Source organism: Phyllobates terribilis, unplaced genomic scaffold (genome assembly GCF_046119375.1).
Source record: "Phyllobates terribilis strain yellow unplaced genomic scaffold, ASM4611937v1 Scaffold_5__5_contigs__length_657084704, whole genome shotgun sequence".
Taxonomy (NCBI): domain Eukaryota; kingdom Metazoa; phylum Chordata; class Amphibia; order Anura; family Dendrobatidae; genus Phyllobates; species Phyllobates terribilis.
In genome coordinates, this window is record NW_027362765.1 from 498,343,994 (window position 1) to 498,360,734 (window position 16,741).

General features: G+C 41.7%; 1 protein-coding gene across 1 annotated transcript; it reads right to left on the bottom strand.

The window, feature by feature from the left end:
* Positions 1-9,963: 9,963 nt before the first annotated feature.
* FGFBP3 (fibroblast growth factor binding protein 3) lies at positions 9,964-11,865 on the bottom strand. The gene is made up of 2 exons (XM_073681413.1): positions 11,765-11,865; positions 9,964-11,128 (listed from the first exon to the last, which is right to left on the bottom strand). Exon 2 carries the CDS (start codon positions 11,023-11,025, stop codon positions 10,303-10,305), a length of 723 nt encoding a protein of 240 aa, XP_073537514.1. The 5' UTR covers positions 11,026-11,128; positions 11,765-11,865; the 3' UTR covers positions 9,964-10,302.
* Between the last annotated feature and the right edge of the window lie 4,876 nt (positions 11,866-16,741).

Here is a 16,741-nt window from a genome sequence, read left to right on the forward strand (position 1 = left end):
CATCTTAGCTGCCTGTAACACCGGCCTCAGTGGACTGAAGCAGCGCGTGTGCCCATCACCAGAAACCGCAGATGGAGTAGTCGAAAAATACCACTCCTACCTGAAAGCGCATATATTTTGTATGTGACGGCCCGGGGCACGGAACGGGTCCAGGCCACGACTGCCTCCCCCGCTACCCCTACACCGACCCGGCTCCGAGTAACCCCATTTCCCAGGGAGGGCTGTGAGCGTCACATTTGCACCACAATACATTTCAGCTGAATGTGCATCCTTGGGTACACATTCAGCTGAAATAGCTACTGGTGTCAGTGGGCCCCCATCTTGCACGGGCCCAGTCGTGGTTACACTCTCTGCGACCATGATCGTTACGCCCGTGCTGTGGATCAGAAGACCTGGCCATATGGAGAACTGGTGGTAAATCCCCTAGATCCTCAAGGTGTGTGAAGCAGTTTCCCCTTTGTGTCCTCCCTATAATCCAGGCTTAGTTATATGTTTGTTGTATTTTCAGCAAAATTTAGTTTACTGTAGCAATTATTTATTTCACAAAAAGGGAAAATTACATGTTGATATTGAGATAGACGTAGAACATATTAAAACAGCCTATTTCAAATACGTACGTATGGAGCGAGTTCAGACAGACATTATCATTCAAAAATACAATTTAACCCCCAAAAAATCCTATGACTAAGTAGACAGAAAAATAAAAAAGTTCTGAATCTTGAAAGAAGAGGAGAAAAAAAATGAAAAATTAAACATGGCCGCAGCAAGAAGGTGTAAAACTGTCAGAAGAACTAGAACAACAAAAGTAGTGTGTGTAATACTACAACCCCTGGCAAAAATTATGGAATCACCGGGCTCGGAGGATGTTCATTCAGTTGTTTAATGTTGTTGAAAAAAAGCAGATCACAGACATGGCACAAAACTAAAGTCATTTCAAATGGCAACTTTAGGGCTTTAAGAAACACTAAAAGAAATCAAGATAAAAAATGTGGTACTCAGTAAGGGTAATTTTTTTCAGATCAAGCAGAGGGAAAAAAATATGGAATTACTCAATTCTGATGAAAAAATTATGGAATCACCCTGTAAATTTTAATTTCCAAAACTGACACCTGCATCAAATTAGATCTGCTCGTTAGTCTGCATCTAAAAAGGAGTGATCACACCTTGGAGAGCTGTTGCACGAAGTGGACTGACATGAATCATGGCTCCAACAGGAGAGATGTCAATTGAAACAAAGGAGAGGATTATCAAACTCTTAAAAGAAGGTAAATCATCATGCAATGTTGCAAAAGATGTTGGTTGTTCACAGTCAGCTGTGACTAAAATCTGGACCAAATACAAACAACATGGGAAGGTTGTTAAAGGCAAACATACTGGTAGACCAAGGAAGACATCAAAGCGTCAAGACGGGAAACTTAAAGCAATATGCCTCCAAAACAGGAAATGTACAACAAAACAAATGAGGAACGAATGGGAGGAAACTGGAGTCAATGTCTGTGACCGAACTGTAAGAAACCGCCTAAAGGAAATGAGATTTACATACAGAAAAGCTAAACAAAAGCCATCATTAACACCTAAACAGAAAAAAATAAGGTTACAACGGGCTAAGGAAAAGCAATCGTGGACTGTGGATGACTGAATGAAAGTCATATTCAGTGATGAATTGTGAATCTGCATTGGGCAAGGTGATGATGCTGGAACTTTTGTTTGGTGCCGTTCCAATGAGATTTATAAAGATGACTGCAAATTTCCACAGTCATTGATGATATGGGGCTGCATGTCAGGTAAAGGCACTGGGGAGATGGCTGTCATTACATCTTCAATAAATGCCTAAGTTTGCATTGATATTTTGGACAGTTTTCTTATCCCATCAATTGAATGGATGTTTGGGGATGATGACATCATTTTTCAAGATGATAATGCATCCTGCCATAGAGCAAAAACTGTGAAAACATTCCTTGAAAGAAGACACGTAAAGTCAATGTCATGGCCTGCAAATAGTCCGGATCTCAATCCAATTGAAAATCTTTGGTGGAAGTTGAAGAAAATGGTCCATGACAGGGCTCCAACCTGCAAAGCTGATCTGGCAACAGCAATCAGAGAAAGTTGGAGCCAGATTGATGAAGAGTACTGTTTGTCACTCGTTAAGTCCATGCCTCAGAGACTGTAAGCTGTTATTAAAGCCAGAGGTGGTGCAACAAAATACTAGTGATATATTGGAGTGTTCTTTTGTGTGTTTGTTTTTCATGATTCCATAATTTTTTCCCTCTGCTTGATCTGAAAGAAACTACCCTTACTGAGTACCACATTTTTTATCTTGATTTCTTTTAGTGTTTCTTAAAGCCATAAAGTTACCATTTGAAATGACTTTAGTTTTGTGCCGTGTCTGTGATCTGCTTTTTTCAACAACATTAAACAACTGAATGAATATCCTCCGAGCCCGGTGATTCCATAATTTCTGCCAGTGGTTGTATATGGTAGCTTTGGATACACAGGATTTCATGGTGTTCTAAAGAAAACAATCTTGAAGTATATTTTTGTTTTAAGTACCTGGGAAGTGAAGAACAAGGCATCATAGCTTATTTTGGCGTATACAGTAATTTATGTATCACTTTGCATGAAGGCAGAAGGTCACCGTCATTAGGCAGAAGCTCATTATCTGATAGCATGAATTGAATTTTTTCCTTGCTGTACCCTGAGGATGTATGTAAACTAGTTGCCTTCTTGTAAAAGGTTCTGTTTTTGCCTGAGGCCTCCAATCAATCTGAAATTTCGGTTCTGGACTTTTTCTTCTGCTTGTGCAGCAAAATACCCATGTGTGTGTTTCTTTGCTTGAGGTTATATCTGAGCATTTTGTGAATCCCTTCAACATTAATCTAGATTGATCATGTAACAAGCAGGTCATTGCCTCCTATTAGATTGTATCTTCTTTGCTGCCTTAGTTTTTTTGAGAAATCGGGAATTCCACAAATCATTACTTAAAGTGAACCAACTGTACAATGCAAAATATATTAGGAGACTGTTGAGATTGATCATGTAATATAGGTGACTCCAGTGAGATGATATATTTTCTTTCGTATTAGTACTTCCAAGGAATCAAGAATTATAGAAGTCATTGCTTAAAGAATCTACAGCATAAAATAATTATCGGAACTTTGTTTGAAAAGACCTATAGGGGAAAACCATTGTCTGTATCTCACCTCATTTCCTCTGCTGCTCTCACAGTAACCCCTTCACTGTCAGTGCTGATTGTCGCTTGCTCCTATAGAAATTATGCTTGTTATAGGCATCTATAGCTGTTTGTCCTACAGCCTGGTCTCATCTGTCTCTGCTATAAGCTCACGCTCACTGTAATAGGCCAAGCAAGCATACTGATTTCACAAAGAAGAGGAATTTGTCAGCACTTATCTAAAACGGATCAAAAGATTGGGTATGGTAAAATACAGCAAAACATTTGGGTTGCTCTATTCATGTCTAATTGTGGGCGGATCCTGATAAAATCAGGGCATTGACTGACATTTGTAAAGCAGAGAATGAGGCGAGCAGGGAGAGGAGTGACAAGCCCTGTCCCTAAAACAGACATCATTACATAGGTTTTGAGGGCAGATCTAGTATTTGTTCTCACTGATTTTTGCTTTCTCTCTTTTACAATGGACACTGACAGTGCACTCTCTTGCCGGCTTGCCATTTCTCATTAGAGCTGAAGTGCACTGTCACTGCACATTAAAATAGAATACTGCTCAGTGAACAGGGATCTCATACTGAGCTTTGCATTGAAAACCAATGCATGCTCATTAGAGCAGGGAATAGCCCAGCCTCTGAGACAGACATCACTGATGATGATGACGCTTCATTTCAGAGTGGGGACAGAGGCTACGGCAGTGACAGCAACCCTAGCCTCCCAATGAATTCCTGTTTGATTAATCCAGCATTCATTGGGGATTCTCAAACGAAGCATCATCGAAATGGAAAGCCAAAATGAATAAATAAAGCAGATAGAGTAGAGAGGGAATGGTGGGGAGTATTTAATTGAAATATATTAGAAACAAGATTAGATTATTAGTTAATATACATTAATTAGACATTTAGAATAAAAATCAACTTTAATTTCGGACCAACACTTTTATTTCCTCCCGTTGCCCCCTCTATGTTTTTTTAATCCACCATATGGTTCCAGAGATATGTGCCTTTTTCTTTTTTGCTAATTTTTATGGTTTTTACAAGGGGACATTGCTCACAGGGTAATAACGCAGAGTGACAGCCTAAATACTCGCCTCCAGAGAACCTGTGAGCCATGCCCCCTCGGTAAAGAACATAAAAATGAGCACTAAATAAAAAGGCCCATATCTCTGGTACCAAACAGCGGATTTAAAAAAAAATACAAATACAAAACAAAAAAACCCCAGAATACTCAGGGAAGTTGCAGGAGTAAAATAGGAGCAAAAACTATCCATTTACAGTGGTGGCCAAAAGTATTGGCACCCCTGCAATTCTGTCAGATAATACTCAGTTTCTTCCTGAAAATGATTGCAATCACAAATTCTTTGGTATTATTATCTTCATTTAATTTGCTTGCAAGGAAAAAACACAAAAGAGAATGAAGCAAAAATCAAATCATTGATCATTTCACACAAAACTCCAAAAATGGGCCAGACAAAAGTATTGGCACCCTCAGCCTAATGCTTGGTTGCACAACCTTTAGCCAAAATAACTGCAAACAACCGCTTCCGGTAACCATCAATGAGTCTCTTACAATGCTCTGCTGGAATTGTAGACCATTCTTCTTTGGCAAACTGCTCCAGGTCCCTGATATTTGAAGGGTGCCTTCTCCAAACTGCCATTTTGAGATCTCTCCACAGGTGTCCTATGGGATTCAGGTCTGGATTCATTGCTGGCCACCTTAGAAGTCTCCAGTGCTTTCTCTCAAACCATTTTATAGTGCTTTTGGAAGTGTGTTTTGGGTCATTGTCCTGCTGGAAGACCCATGACCTCTGAGGGAGACCCAGCTTTCTCACACTGTGACCTACATTATGCTGCAAAATTTGTTGGTAGTCTTCAGACTTCATATTGCCATGCACACGGTCAAGCAGTCCAGTGCCAGAGGCAGCAAAGCAACCCCAAAACATCAGGGAACCTCCGCCATGTTTGACTGTAGGGACCGTGTTCTTTTCTTTGAATGTCTCTTTTTTTTTCCTGTACACTCTATGTTGATGCTTTTTCCCAAAAAGCTCTACTTTTGTCTCATCTGACCAGAGAACATTCTTCCAAAACGTTTTAGGCTTTCTCAGGTAAGTTTTGGCAAACTCCAGCCTATCTTTTTTATGTCTCGCGGTAAGAAGTGGGGTCTTCCTGGGTATCCTACCATACGGTCCCTTTTCATTCAGACGCCGACGGATAGTACGGGTTGACACTGTTGTACCCTCGGACTGCAGGGCAGCTTGAACTTGTTTGGATGTTAGTCGAGGTTCTTTATCAACCATCCGCACAATCTTGCGTTGAAATCTCTCGTCAATTTTTCTTTTCCGTCCACATCTAGGGAGGTTAGCCACAATGCCATGGGCTTTAAACTTCTTGATGACACTGCGCACGGAAGACACAGGAACATTCAGGTCTTTGGAGATGGACTTGTAGCCTTGAGATTGCTCATGCTTCCTCACAATTTGTTTTCTGAAGTCCTCAGACAGTTCTTTGGTCTTCTTTCTTTTCTCCATGCTCAATGTGGTACACACAAGGACACAGGACAGAGGTTGAGCCAACTTTAACCCATGTTAACTGGCTGCAAGTGTGATTTAGTTATTGCCAACACCTGTAAGGTGCCACAGGTAAGTTACAGGTGCTGTTAATTACACGAATTAGAGAAGCATCACATGATTTTTCAAACAGTGCCAATACTTTTGTCCACCCCCTTTTTTAGGTTTGGTGTGAAATTATATCCAATTTGGCTTTAGAACAATTCTTTTTGTGTTTTTTCATTGAAGACCAATTAAATGAAGATAATAATACCAAAGAATTTGTGATTGCAGTCATTTTCAGGAAGAAACTGAGTATTATCTGACAGAATTGCAGGGGTGCCAATACTTTTGGCCACCACTGTATGACCTGATGACAGGCCCACCTGAATGAATTTGATATATCTTTCAGATGCCTTGTGCCAGCATCAGATATCAAATATACTTTGGTCAAGGACTGGAGTATATTTCTGTCCTATTTTATGCCACTTTTATGCCATAAATTATGATGAATTACTTACGCCGTACTTAGGTGTGCACCGCTCAGTGTTTCGATAAAGGATGTATGTATAAGACAGTAATTGTATGATATACAACAAAGGAAAATTAAAAAAGCAGATGCTGCCCAGAAGGACAAACTCAAAGAAAGATCAGTTCATATGGTCCCATTTGATGTGTCATTGCGATAAATATTTTGAAGGAAGGCACATTCTGTGTATTAATATTCATTTCATTATTTATTTTCTATCAATATTTAATTAGTGCTCACAGTGACATTCATATGTGTCATGGGTGTGTCAGAGGTGACAGACCGTCGCCCTGCAGTGGTTTGCAGGAGATCTCCATGTTTGACAATGCAGACAGGTGCATACAGATAGGAGGCTGTGTTTAGGATCCAGCGACAACCTCCCTTTAGTCTGGGTGTAGATATACCTGGTGTGTCTAGGTGGGCGTTGCCGGTTATACTCATTTCTACTTGGTACTTGGCTGAAGCAGCATCACATTGGCTGAAGCTTCACGGGGTTTCCTCCGATGTGGAGTCTGATCGGGGGACCCAGTTTGTTTCCAAGTTCTGGAAGGCATTCTGTTCTCGACTGGGGGTGCAGCTGTTGTTTTCCTCTGACTTCCACCTTCATTTGAATGGCCAGACCGAGTGTGTCAATCAGAACTTGGAGACATACCTCAGGTGTTTTGTCTCCGAAAATCAGGAGGATTGGGCATCCTAATTACCGCTGGCAGAATTTGCCATCAATAATCATCGTCAAGAATCCACTGGCAGGTCACCGTTTTTAGGTGCATACGGTTATCATCCACAGTTTAGTACTTTCAGTGGGGGAGGAGCTCCAGGAGTTCCTGAAGAGGAACGGTTTGCTTCATCGCTCTCCTCGGTGTGGCAGGGTGTTCTGTGTAATTTGAAGACCATGGGTGACAGGTATAAACATATGGCTGACAGAAAACGCTTGCCAGGTCCGGACCTGAATGTGAATGACTTTGTGTGGTTGTCTACCAAGAATATAAGATTGATAGTTCCTTCTTGGAAGCTGGGACCTAGGTTTATTGGTCCCTACAAAATTACCGCCGTCATTAACCCAGCAGCGTTTCGTCTTGAACTTCCTCGGGCCCTTACGGTTCACAATGTGTTCCACAGGTCCTTACTCAAAAGGTACGTAGACCTTCTTGAGCCCTCACCTCTACCACCGCCCCCAGTAATGGTTGATGGTAATTTGGAGTTCGAGATTTTGAGGATAGTAGATTCTCGTCTCCAACGTCGTTCACTGCAACACTTGGTGCACTGGAAAGGCTATGGTCCGGAGGAGATGACGTGGGTTTCAGCGTCAGAGGTGAACGCTCCCAGATTGGTTCGCTCTTTTCACACCTCTTTTCCTGAGAAACCCATTCCTGAGAGTCCGGAGGCCACTCGTAGAGGGGGGGGGGTACTGTCACGGGTGTGTCAGAGGTGACAGACAGTCGCCCTGCAGCGGTTTGCAGTAGATCTCCACCTTTGGCAATGCAGACAGCTGCCCAGATAGGAGGCTGTGTTTACGACCCAGCGACTACCTCCCTTTAGTCTGGGTGTATATATACCTGGTGTGTCTAGGTGGGCGTCGCCGGTTATACTCATTTCTGCTTGGTACTTGGCTAAAGCAGCATCACGTCGTCTCTGAAGTCTTGAGGCTGTTTGCCCTGTTGGAGTTCTTCTAAAGCTGAGTTGTTGTTCCCCTGTGTTGTCTTCCCCTTTTGTATTTAGAGTGCTAGTGGAGGTTGACTAGTGCTCATCTCCTTCCACCCCCAGTTATAGCCTTACGCCAGGGATAGTAGGGCGAGGCATGTGATCGGTGACAGCTGCGGAGGCTGCATAGGGATGTTAGGGGGAGACAGGGTGACGCTAGTCCAGATTAGGAGGTCACCTCTTCCCCCTTTCCCTAGTGTCTGGGCTCCCTTTCCCCTCTGTGTTGCACTTACACCTGGCGTGACTCTCTGTGTTGCACTCACACCTGGCATGACAATATGTCTTCAGACTTCAAAGTTAAAGAGAACCTATCATAAGGTTTTCCCAATATAAACTAAGGCTACCACCCTTATCTATTCTATTATCACAGACCATTCAACTGAATTTAAGCCCCAAACTCCCCCTTTTATGCCAAAAAATGCCTTATATACTTCTGACTTACGGTGGGGTCGGGTCCGATGGGCGTCTTTTTTTCTTTTCTCAGCGTCTTTTCAATCTCTGCAGCAGGTGCTATCCTCCTGGCTTGATTGATGTGGATAACTGGTCCTATGTCATTTACTGATCGCCGCAAATCTTGTACCCGCGCAGTTGAAGCACAAGTCTGTGCAGGAGCACTATGCGCTGAACTACTAAGGGAAGGGCAAATAGACCAGAAAACCAGGTTTTAAGAGAATCTGTTCTACTGGCAGTAACCATGTAATACCTACGTCACCCGAGATATGCCATGCCAGTGAATAATGCACGCTATAGGCTTTGGACATATTAGCTCCCTATATACAAATGATGGTACTATTGTCATTGACACTACCACTGTGTCTTTGTATACAAGCACAGTAAGTTGCCAGTATGATGGCACTTTTAAAATAGTGCCCTCATTTGCATTTAGATGGTACAAAAATATCCCGTTCATTAAAGGGGTGGTCCTGCAATCCGCGGGACGGTATGCTCCTGAATGATTGACAGGTCAGGCCAGCAATGTAATTGAGCCGCTGTCCAATTCTGCAAGCAGCTTTGCCTTTCCAGCATCCTAGAAGCACAAGGTCACTGAAGCTGATGGGATCCAAAAAGCTTGCAAGTACTGCCCTCTTTGCCTAGGCAATCAGCCACATTTATAATATTAAGAAAACCCATTTAAAGGGGTATTCCTGTAAGTATTTATGATATAATCACAGGATATATCATAAATGACTGTCAAATGTAGATCACACCTCTGGGGCTATCTGTTAGGAGAAAAGGGGGTAGTGTTTGCATTCTGTCTTCTCCAATAAGGTACTGTATATGTCACCCGACCCCAATTCTCTTCAAAGATGAGAGTCTTAGAGATGGGAACTGCACATCAAGTATTTATGTCATATCCGCAAGAATGAAAAAAAATACAACTTAAAGAGGACCTGTCACCATGTCAAAAATGGACAGCTTTTTCTCTTATTTTATTTCCACTGCTCTCTGAGTATTTCTTTTTTTTTTCTTTTTTAAAATCCACCATATGGTTCCAGAAATATGGAGTTTTTTATTTAGTGTTATTTTTTTTTTAGTCCTTAGGAAGGGGGCATGACTTTCTGGATTCTTTGGGGGCGTGCATTTAGGCTGCTTTGCATAATTACCTGGTAAGTCACATCCCTTTAGTTAAGAGCAAAAAAATGTGCACTAATTAGAGAGGATGGCATCTCTGGAACTGTATGGCAGAATGTTTTTTTTTAAAAAAAAAGCAAAATACTTAGTGGAGCAGCGAGAATAAAATAAGAACAAAAACTGACCAATTTTGACCTGGTGGCAGAACCACTTTAAGCTGCTGCTACCATTAAGAATACTAGCTGTGAGCCTCAGAGTTTCAAGAAGAATTATTATTATTGGATGTTATACCAACGTATTCTTTCTAAGGGTGTGTTAACAAGCTTCTTGGCTATTTCAAATAAAAGCAGAAGTATGAATACAGCTCAGGCCTAAAAGGAAAGATGTTACAAAGTAAATTCCGATTCATGTAGAAAGGTGCACAAACAAGCATTACATATCAAAAACTGATTTATTATTGCATCAACAAAACTATAGAATATTTCTAAAGACAATTCATTTGTATGGAGAAACTAGTATTCCTCACACAGTAATAGAAATATTAATAGTTTATTATCTCTATATCGAAGTGTAAAAAACATCCTACACAGAAAATGTTGGGGTCATATTGTGAATGTAGACAAGTCTACACTTGCTTTTTTTTTAGTATTGAGGATTTGTCAGTTGTATTAAGGATCACGTCGTCCGAAGGAATTAGGCAGGAATTCCTGTATTAGAGCATTGTATTAAACAGCTCTACTCTAACACTTCTACCACACGGAGAGCTTTGATTTAGCCATTCCAGAAATTAACAAAGAAAGAACACACTGAATGCCACTTTTCATCACAGTAGGTTTCTGACAGATTTTCATTCATCTCTACTATATCATCATTTACTTCCCGGACTGTGGTGAGTTCAAGTCCAGATGGTGAAGGTGAAGGATGTGACTTCTGGTTGGATTTATGGTCAGACTTCTTTTTGCTCCCAGATTTTTTCCCAGCACCTACATTTTCATTCTCTTCTGGATCTTTTGCTTTTACTTCTGGCTCCTTTCCATGTTCCTTACTGCGACTCTTCCCTTTGGCTTTTTCAGCCACATCTCCATCTAGTTTTTGGAGTTGAGATTCTACAGCTTCTGTTTTCTTACACAGACGTGACTTCAATGTCTTATCCTCACAGACCTGTTTCATTTTCTTCAATTTACCAAGGATCTGTTTCCAGTACTGTTTAGCCTTGGTGGCATACAGAGGGCATTTCTGTGGCTCCCCTTCATAAGTACAATTGTAACTATTGCTACCTGGTACGTTACAGTTTACCGAAAGGTTTACAGTGGCATTTCCAACAATTTCCCAAGAGCAATCATGTTTGTGTTTGGTTAAAAATTGCCCTGCCCGCAGGATTGCTTGTGTCTCTCCCCTCTTGTTGGCTGTTTTGACATTTTTGCCAACCACTAGTTGTAAAACACTTAGGCAGTGCACCAAAAAAATGAATGAAATAACACTGGAGAGCCTCATCTCATTAGGTCTGTGTTGCTGGATGGTTTGTAATTCAAGGGCGTCCAAGCATTAATAATCTTTACAAGCTCTGGAGGAGAAGCTATTTGGCATTCCAAAATTCCTGAAAGGCAGGGGCAAGAAAAATAAAATGTGGGTGAGTCAAAACATAGGCAATTACTGTGCTCTGGCTGTAAAACATGGGCTCACAAAACAAGAGATATTAACAGTATTCCAAGAGTTGTGGAGCTAATGTACAGTCTAAGCTATGACTGAAGATCTGAAAGAGCTGAATAGAAGAGCTTCATGGAAAAGGAAAAAGTCTTTAAAGATTTACAAGCACATGCAAATCACTAACGCAAGTGCGACTAAACAGTATTCACTTGCAAATCACACCTTTATGGAACATGCAGAGCATATAAAGAAGCCAAATAGCTCATTTGGAGAATACCAAAAAGAAAATGTAGAAATATAAAACAATCTAAAATGTGAACAAAAAATACAATAATACATATAAATGTCCATATAGCTATGACTACATGTGTGATGGAAGGGATACACTATAGGGCTGCACTAATTATAAGATTGGTATTCAGCAATGAAAATCACTTATGAAGACATTTATTCAATTAAATATAGAATTAGAACATTACACATAGTATTATCTATGATCTGCACTAACGTTAAATAACTAGTACAAATTACAATACACTATGTTAGAGAATAACACAAGTATAAGAAGCAATACAAGAAGTCTTACCAGACAAGTTGGAAAGCACCAGTGGAGGACACTATAGAAGGGGGCAATAAGAGTGTGTGTTTTCAATGGGACAGGAGGGGCCATGGTCACACTGCCCCTCCCAGTAATTCTCCATGCACCAACACACTTTTCCTAAGGAGGGCACATGGAATATTAAGTATGACATTGTCTACTTTTTACCATATCAACAAAAAATATAAAGAACAAGTATTAAAGATTGGAGATGTCCTTGTACAACAAAACAATAAAGCTGAACACAATCAAACAACAATAACAAAGTATGATAAATATAGAGGTAACAGAACTAACAGTGATTTTATCTATCCTTTCTGATCCAGATCAGATACACCTGAGCTCGGTAACAATGCTATATACAGGGATTTATCCCAAACAATCATACTGCAGATGATGGTCAGGAAGAAGATGTGTAGTCTTTCAAATTTTAGTACAGTGTATCTGATAGGAATATCATTCACAATTCTCACACTATTTTTTAAAGCACAAAAATTACCAAATACTAAAAGGACATCACAAAAATTCCGTGTTCACTGTTCAGTTACCTAATGAAGCATCACTGATTCTACAGTGTGTTGCACTATGATGAACTCTGGGGCTAGATTGGGGTGAGAATCAAAAAGTCACACAATATCATTCCCACCACTGTGGGATATCACAGAAAAACAATGAACACACACTGCATCAAAGTTTTGTCAGCTTTCCTGACATGTCTGTAAGGCATCATTAACACATTCAGTATTTGGTCAGTATTTTGCATCAGTATTTGTAAGCCAAAACCAGGAGTGGGTGAAAAATGCAAAAGTGTAGCACATGTGTCTATTATACTTTTCCTCTAAATGTTCGACTCCTGGTTTTGGCTTACAAATACTGAACGTGTGAACGTGGCCTTAAAGGTGTAGTCTATTCTTCGACATTTCTGGCATATCTACAATGTACAGTTGTGCTCAAAAGTTTACATACCCCGGCAGAATTTTTCCTTCCTTGGCCTTGTTTTAGAGAATATGAATGATAACAAAAAAACTTTTTTTCCACTCATGGTTATTGGTTGGATGAAGCCATTTATTGTAAAACTACTATGTTTTCTCTTTTTAAATCTTAATGACAACCAAAAACATCCAAATGACCCTGATCAAAAGTTCACATACCCCAGTTCTTAATACCGCGTATTGCCCCCTCTAACATCAATGACAGCTTGAAGTCTTTTGTGGTAGTTGTGGATGAGGTTCTTTATTTTCTCAGATAGTAAAGCTGCCCATTCTTCTTGGCAAAAAGCCTCCAGCTCCTGTAAATTCCTGGGCTGTCTAGCATGAACTGCGCGCTGGAGATCTCCCCAGAGTGGCTCAATGATATTGAGGTCAGGAGACTGACAGGTCGACTTGGCCTTGTGTTTTGGTCCTTTGTCATGTTGGAACGTCCAAGTACGTCCCATGCGCAGCTTCCGGGCTGATGAGTGCAAATTTGCCTCCAGTATTTGCTGATAACGTGCTGCATTCATCTTTCCTTCAACTTTTACCAAGTTTCTTGTGCCTTTGTAGCTCACACATCCCCAAAACATCAGCGATCCACCTCCGTGCTTTACAGTAGGAATGGTGTTCCTTTCATCTTAGGTGTTGTTGACCTCTCTCCAAATGTAACCGTAGTGTCGGCGTCTCTGCCTCCTGCTGGGTAGAGACGCCGATCCCCTCACCGCCACGGTCCCGGTCCAGCGTCCTCCTGCTCCCACCCTGCGTCTGCCAGGGGAGTGCTTACCTCGCGCAGGTCCCCGGGCACTGTGCTTAGGGCGCACGCATGTGCGCTCCCTCCCTCTTAAAGGGGCCGCGTGCGCAGTCCTAAAGAGTCCCCGGCCTATGGTCGGAGGACTTCCCCTATAAAAGGACCTCCTCCAAAATGGAGGTGCCTGTGCAAGATTGTTGTTTGTGTGCTAACACTCTCCTCAGTCCTCAGGTTCCAGTACCCACCAGCCTGTCTATCAGCCGCGCCCGCCTGCCTGTCTATCAGCTGTGCCCACCAGACTGTCTATCAGCCGTGCCCGCCTGCCTGTCTATCAGCTGTGCCCACCAGCCTGCCTATCAGCCGTGCCCGCTAGCCTGTCTATATGCCGAGCCCACCAGCCTGCCTATCAGCCGTGCCTGTCTACCCACATCACCTGCCTGGCTACCAGCCGTGCTTATCCACTGTGCCTGTCGGCCTCGGCCATCAGTCTCGTGGGAGTCACCTGCTCTCACACAAGTTTGGTCCCAGAGTGGCACCTGGTTCACCTTCCCGGTCCCTCTTTGGTTCACAGAGTCGACTAAGCCGCCGTGTGACCAGGGTCGGTCCGGGTGGGCACTTAGTTACGCCCCTCTAGTCCCTTCTTGTATCACAGCACAGAGGTTCCACCACCCGGATCCGTAACAGTAACGTTTATGGTTCTGGCCAAAAAGTTCAATTTTGGTCTCATCACTCCAAATTACCTTGTTCCAGAAGTTTTGAGACTTGTCTCTGTGCTGTTTGGCATATTGTAGGCGAGATACTTTGTGCCATTTGCGCAGTAATGGCTTTCTTCTGGCGACTTGACAATGCAGCCCATTTTTCTTCAAGTGCCTCCTTATTGTGCATCTTGAAACAGCCACACTGCTAGTTTTCAGAGAATCCTGAATTTCAGCTGATGTTATTTGTGAGTTTTTCTTCGGAACCCGAACAATTTTCCTGGCAGTTCTGGCCGAAATTTGTGTTGGTCTACCTGACCGTGGTTTGGTTTTTACAGAGCCCCTGATTTTCCATTTGCTAATCACAGTTTGAATGCTGCTGACTGGCATTATCAATTCCTTGGATATCTTTTTGTATCCCTTTCCTGTGTTATACAGTTCAACTACCTTTTCCCATAGATCCATTGACAGTTCTTTTGCTTTCCTCCTGACTCACAATCCAGAAACATCAGTGGCTGGATGAAAGATACAAGAGTCTGTCTGGATCCCAGAAACTCACTCAGCTTTTATGCACACACACTACAAGCAAACATGTCACAGGTGAGGATGTTACCTTTAGTAGCAATTCAAACAGGCCAAAATCACCAGGGTATGTGAACTTTTGATCAGGGTCATTTGGATGTTTTTAGTTGTCATTAAGATTTAAAAAGAGAAAACATAGTAGTTTGACAATAAATGGCTTCATCCAACCAATAACCATGAGTGGAGAAAAAGTTTTTTTTGTTATCATTCATATTCTCTGAAACAAGGCCAAGAAAGGAAAAATTCTGCCGGGGTATGTAAATTTTTGAGCACAACTGTATGCCTTAAATATCTGACAGATCTTAGCTCCAGATATGGGATCCTCAGATATCTCAAGATCAGTGGTCCCAACCCCCCCATCCCCCATTTTTAGTGATGTGGTGCACAGTTAGTGGAGAGGTGCCAGTACATGTGCACTTTCTCTATTAAGTTCTATGGGAGCTCTAAAGACAGTAGGATAAAAAATACTTGCACAAAAATGCCGAACAATAAAGTGTTGCACACAATATGCCATAGCAGCAATACCACAGTGCAGCAAAAATAACCCTCATGTGGCATTAAATACCCAAGTACAGCACAAAATATTTCCTCAGAAGGGCCAAATACTACAGTTCTGCAATAAATACCTCCTCAGTAGCAGAAAATACCAAAGTGGACCTCAAAATACCTCCTCAAACAAATAGCACAGTGCAGCACAAAATGCATCCCCTGCAGCACCAAACACAACACAACATACCACTGTGCAGCGGTCCACCACAGAAACACCACGTACCACCTTGCAGCACACTATACCTCCCAACTAGTTTCAAACAAATATCAAAGTGCAGCACCACTGGCAGCAGTATTGCCAAAACCTCCCTCAGTGCCAACTGCATTTTGCCCTGTCAGCATTATTTAAAGAGGATCTTTCACTGGAGTTTTGAAATTTAAACAGAGTAACTGATCCAATTGCTGTTGCGCCACTGATTCTGGAACAGTTTTTCTCTTTCTTCTGTGCCCTTCTGTTCCAAAGTTATGCCACTTGAAAATAAAGGTTTCAAATGTTCCCTTCACCTAACTGGGCATGTACCACAAAACTTCTTCATGGGCGTTTGCTTTTTCAACAGTGACTGGCCAATCAAAACATGATGACACCCACTGAGAAGTTCTGTGGTACACGCCCAGTTGGGTGAAGGAAAAATTTCCACTTTTATTAGAGAAAAACTACTTCACAATCAGTAGATCACCAATTGGAGGAGGTGCAAATTAAAGAATACAGTCAAAGGTCCCCTTTAAAGTCTCATAGCATTTGAAGTGGTCTTGATTAAAGGGGTTCACCTGCATTGCTGTGTTTTACTGTGTATGAAATGTGATTTAATTGCACTTGCTAATATACTCGTCAAATGTGCCACAATGACCTGGTTTCAGCACAACCTTTGCCATGATGGCATTTCCACACCACATTTTTAAAAGAGCAAACCACTAATGTTCCCATAAGATTGTGCCAGCCCTTAAAGCCTCCATAAAATCATTCTTACTTTTTTGTATTTGGTTGGAAAAACTGCTTTAGCGTCCTGCCTCTAAGATACTGCTACCCTTTGGTTCTACGTCTCCCTAAACTGCTAGTGAGGCATTGGTGAAACTACAAGATTTCTGCATTCATGTTTTTTTTTTTAGACTTGTATTTTTGAGTACATAACTGAATTATTTTTCTAAAGTTTTATCGATAAAGTAATATAAGACAACTTAATGCTCGTATGTAAAATCTCCAACAGGACCCCTAACTACCATAGTCTTTAATAGAACTGATTTTCTCATATGGGCTAAGACTACCTTTCAGGCCCCCCCTAGGCGCCAGGGCCTGGGTGAGACTGTGAACATTGTGACTACTATAGTTACACCCCTACATGTCAACTCTGCTACATCTGAAGATTAGGGAAGTTAATCGACTGTCTACTAGTTTGTTGCTACCATCTTGTGTTTCATTTTG